The sequence below is a fragment of the Coregonus clupeaformis genome, chromosome 16 (genome assembly GCF_020615455.1).
Source record: "Coregonus clupeaformis isolate EN_2021a chromosome 16, ASM2061545v1, whole genome shotgun sequence".
NCBI lineage: Eukaryota > Metazoa > Chordata > Actinopteri > Salmoniformes > Salmonidae > Coregonus > Coregonus clupeaformis.
The window spans coordinates 54,055,517-54,059,759 of record NC_059207.1 but is presented as its reverse complement, the minus strand read 5'-3'; the positions used below and the strand labels follow the sequence as shown (position 1 = coordinate 54,059,759).

General features: G+C 47.1%; 1 protein-coding gene across 1 annotated transcript; it reads right to left on the bottom strand.

Annotated features, from left to right (window-relative positions):
- Window positions 1–1,515: 1,515 nt before the first annotated feature.
- Window positions 1,516–3,394, bottom strand: LOC121584244 (zinc-binding protein A33-like). Its single transcript, XM_041900078.1, has one exon. It carries the CDS (start codon window positions 3,392–3,394, stop codon window positions 1,922–1,924), a length of 1,473 nt encoding a protein of 490 aa, XP_041756012.1. The 3' UTR covers window positions 1,516–1,921.
- Between the last annotated feature and the right edge of the window lie 849 nt (window positions 3,395–4,243).

The window sequence follows — 4,243 nt, the reverse complement described above, 5'->3', positions numbered from 1 at the left end:
GAGAGCAATGGGCAGGTAGAACGAGTCAACCAGGATGTGGGTAGGTTTCTGAGGTCCTATTGCCAGGGCCGGCCAGAGGAGTGGTCAAGGTATATCCCCTGGGCAGAGATGGCACAGAACTCTCTCCGCCACTCCTCCACTAATCTAACCCCTTTCCAGTGTGTGTTGGGGTATCAGCCGGTTCTGGCACCATGGCACGAGAGCCAGATCGAGGCCCCTGCGGTGGACGAATGGATTCGGTGCTCGGAGGAGACGTGGAACGCTGCTCATGTCCATCTGCAGCGGGCCATCCGTCGACAGAAGGCGAGCGCCGATCGCCACCGCAGTGAGGGTCCGGTGTACGCACCGGGAGATCGAGTCTGGCTCTCGACTCGAAACCTGCCCCTCCGCCTGCCCTGCCGGAAGCTGGGTCGGCGGTTTGTGGGGCCTTTTAAAGTCCTGAGGAGATTCAACGAGGTGTGTTACAGGTTACAACTGCCTATTGATTATAAGAATATTAACCCCTCGTTCCATGTGTCTCTTCTCAGGCCGGTGGTAGCTGGTCCACTCCAGGAAGGTGAGATAGGAGAGACCCCTCCGCCCCCTCTGGACATCGAGGGAGCTCCGGCGTACACGGTCAGGACCATCTTGGACTCGAGACTCCAGTATCTCGTGGAGTGGGAGGGGTACGGTCCGGAGGAACGGTGCTGGGTGCCTAGGAGGGATATCCTAGATCCATCTCTCCTGACTGAGTTCCACCGTGGTCATCCCACGCGCCCGGCTCCGCGTCCTCCTGGTCGTCCCCGAGGCCGGGGTCGGCGCACGGCTGGAGCCGCGCGTCAAGGGGGGGGGGGTACTGTCACGGATTCTGCCAAGGCTGCTCCTCCTCCTTGCTCGGGCAGGCTTCGGCGTTCGCCGTCCCCGGAGTACTAGCTGCCACCGTTAGATGTTTCGTTGTTTGATTGCTTTTGTCTGTCTATTGCACCTGTGTCCGTTTGTGTCTGATTATGTGTCCTATAAGTTGCATGTCTTGTGTTGGTTAGTTTGTGTGTTGTTATTCGCCTGTCCGTTAGTGCTGCGTGTTTTCTCTGTTTGTTGTTTTGTAGTTTACGCACAGTTTGCGTAATCGCTCGCCTCTGTTTTATGTTGAGGCCGTTGATTGTATTTTGCCTTGTGTTGCACTAGTAAACTTTGTTGGACTAAGCTTCGGTGTCCTGCGCCTGACTCCCACACCACATTAACCTCAGCCCTTGACATCAGCACTCGGCGGTCACATTCTGTGAGCTTGTGTGGCCTACCACTTCATGGCTGAGCCATTGTTGCTCCTAGACGTTTCCACTTCACAATAACAGCACTTACAGTTGACCGGGGCAGCTCTAGCAAGGCAGAAATTTGACAAACTGACTTGTTGGAAAGGTTGTATCCAATGACGGTGCCACGTTGAAAGTCACTGAGCTCTTCAGTACGAGCCATTCTACTGCCAATGTTTGTCAATGGAGATTGCATGGCTGTGTGCTCAATTATATACACCTGTCAGCAACGGGTGTGGCTGAAATAGCCAAATCCACTAATTTGAAGGCGTGTCCACATACTATACACATGTAGTGTATAGTTTATGTAACTTTGAAAGTACAGAAATGATCCCTGTGTGATGCATTCTGAACAGTACATACAGTTTCTTGAAAACTGGATTGCTGACAAGCAAAACATTTGTCAAAAACCCAGCAGTGCAATAAACACACCGAGAGAGCTGTGGTACAACCCTAAGTTAAACTGTAGTTCAATCTGTCTAATCTAAATATATTCTACAAGAAACAGAATTAATAATGAACAATCCCTTTCATTATCAAATGATTCATCTTAAACCAAAACACAAAGCTCTCTCACATGGGTCTACTACCCTTCCCCACTACCACCCCCTCCTAAACATACAGTATACACCTCACTGGAAGGACTTCACTGTCAGAGACACCTCTGATTGGCAGATCTGTATATCAGGATGGATGGCATCGCCAGCCTTTCCAGTAGAGAAATATGGGTATAGTTTCTCAGTAAATGTATCATTGTATGTGTGAATGTGTGTCATGTCTTTGGAGTCATAGAAGGATACCTTCCCCCTGTCGTAGTCCAGCTGTACTTTGATCCCCCGGGGTCTCCTCTTCAGAGTGAGAGTCTTATCTCCTGCATTGTATTTAGCACTCTTCAGCTTTATAGCCCAGTATCCATACTCTGGGGTTACAGATGCTTCCCCCTTCCTGTTAATTGACTCTTTGGCCACGCCTATATACCAGTGAGAGTGGTCCCCCACCTCTACATGTACCTCCCAGCTGTGCATTCCTGAGCTGAACCCCTCAGAGCCCAGAACTATGGCATAAATCATGTTCCTCTCTAGGTTGTCAGGGAGGTGCTGCTTTGAGCCCATCTGGCTCACACTGGTCAGATCATCAGACAGTGAGAGTGTGCCGTATGCAGTGTTGGGGTCCAAAATCACAGGAGTGTAATTGATCATCCCTTGCATCTTCTCCCAGACTCTGAACTGCAGGTTGCCCAGGTGTTTGGCCACGTCTATCAGTACTCCTGAGACCAGTTGTGGATCCAGCTGTGTGCACTGGGCTCTGGAGCTTGTCTGGATGTGTTTGTAGCTCTTGAGGAATGGTACGTCCTGTTTCTGCAGCTCATGTTTCACAGCAGTGATGCTTTCTGTGAAAGAGGTGATCTGGTCCTGAATGTTCTTCCTCTCTCTGACGATCATCTTTCCCTTTTCCTCCTCTTCCTCCCTCAGTGCAGCCAGTCTGGCCTTCTGTTCCTCTCTCAGGAACTGGTGAAGCTTCTCAAACTCCCCCCTGATCTGTCTCTCTGTGGATACCAGCTGCTTCTTGGAGTATTGCACTATTTCATTGTATGTCTCCTCTATGTCTTCACATTTGGTACGCTTGTCCTGCAGTGACTCTATGTCAGATGTTAGTTTTTCCTTCAGGTCTTTCACGGCCTGTTGTAAGGGAATGACTGTGTGTTCGTGATCATCAGGAGACTCACAGACGTGACACACAGCTCTCTGCTCCACCTCACAGAACCATTTAGGTTCATCTTTATGTTTACTACATACCAACTCTCTGTCTTCATCTGGAATACAGTATTTATCTTTTCTTCCTTCTTCAGTCCTGTCCCTGGACTCCCCTGCTTTCTCTCTCCCTGCATATTTGTCAGCTAGCTCTTTCAGTGAAAAGTTCATTCCTAATCCTTTAGAACATTTCCTCTTACAAACCGGACAGTTCTTGTTTTTATTCTGATCCCAGAAATTGTCCAGGCAGCTGGAACAGAAGCTGTGGTTGCAGCCCAGAGAAACAGGCTCTCTGAAAGTCTCTGAACAAATGTGACAGCACAGGAAACTATCCAAAAGAGCTTTCTCTGCCATTTTCTGTCACGGTGCTGATAGTATCCTAGTGTCCTTCGATTTGCAAAGAAAACCTTCTGAAACAAGTCTCACTAGAAATCTCACTTTACTTTATATCATTTAAATACAGTTTTTAAAAAAGTAAGAGAAATTAATATGTTATTATTCCAGTTGTTCAGGAGACGTCTGTCTAATGTTCACAACCTGAAATGACGTCTCTTTTCTGTTCAGCCCTTTAAAAAAACGAGCGTAAGTCTTGAGACATCTTTCAATGTCAAACATTTACTTTCAATTTTACTTATTTTGATCATAGGTCAACGTCCATTTAAATCCCAGGAGCAGATTTTTATTGGTATACTAATGTCTTATATGGTCGCTAAACATTATGGTCTTCAGACCTTTGTCACGTTTTGATAAATCATTAGCTTAGAAATTGAATTATTGTAAACAAACAGTTTGGAGAAGGGGGTTGGAAATTACGTGGCATGTGAAGGTGGCGTGCTGAGCTCCTAACCTGTCCCATTATATATATATATATATATAGTTTAATGTAGCCATTAATTGTTGAAAATGGTCAAACTGGAGGATATATAATACAGTAACTAGAGCTTTTTATAGATCTATCTCATGATATGCTTAGTCAAACAGCGAAACGAACAAGAGCAGTACTGTCTTCCAGTGAAACCGACAAGGTGTAGCCGTCCAAACATTCGAACACTATGGATGGAGAAACCAAGGGAGAATACCCCACAACATTCTCCAGGGACAACAATGCTCAATTTGCTCCCAGGGGTTTTGGAGCTCAACAACAAGCTAATACTGGAAATAGGGGCAGAAAATGAAACCCTCCGAGTCACAGTAGCGACTCTC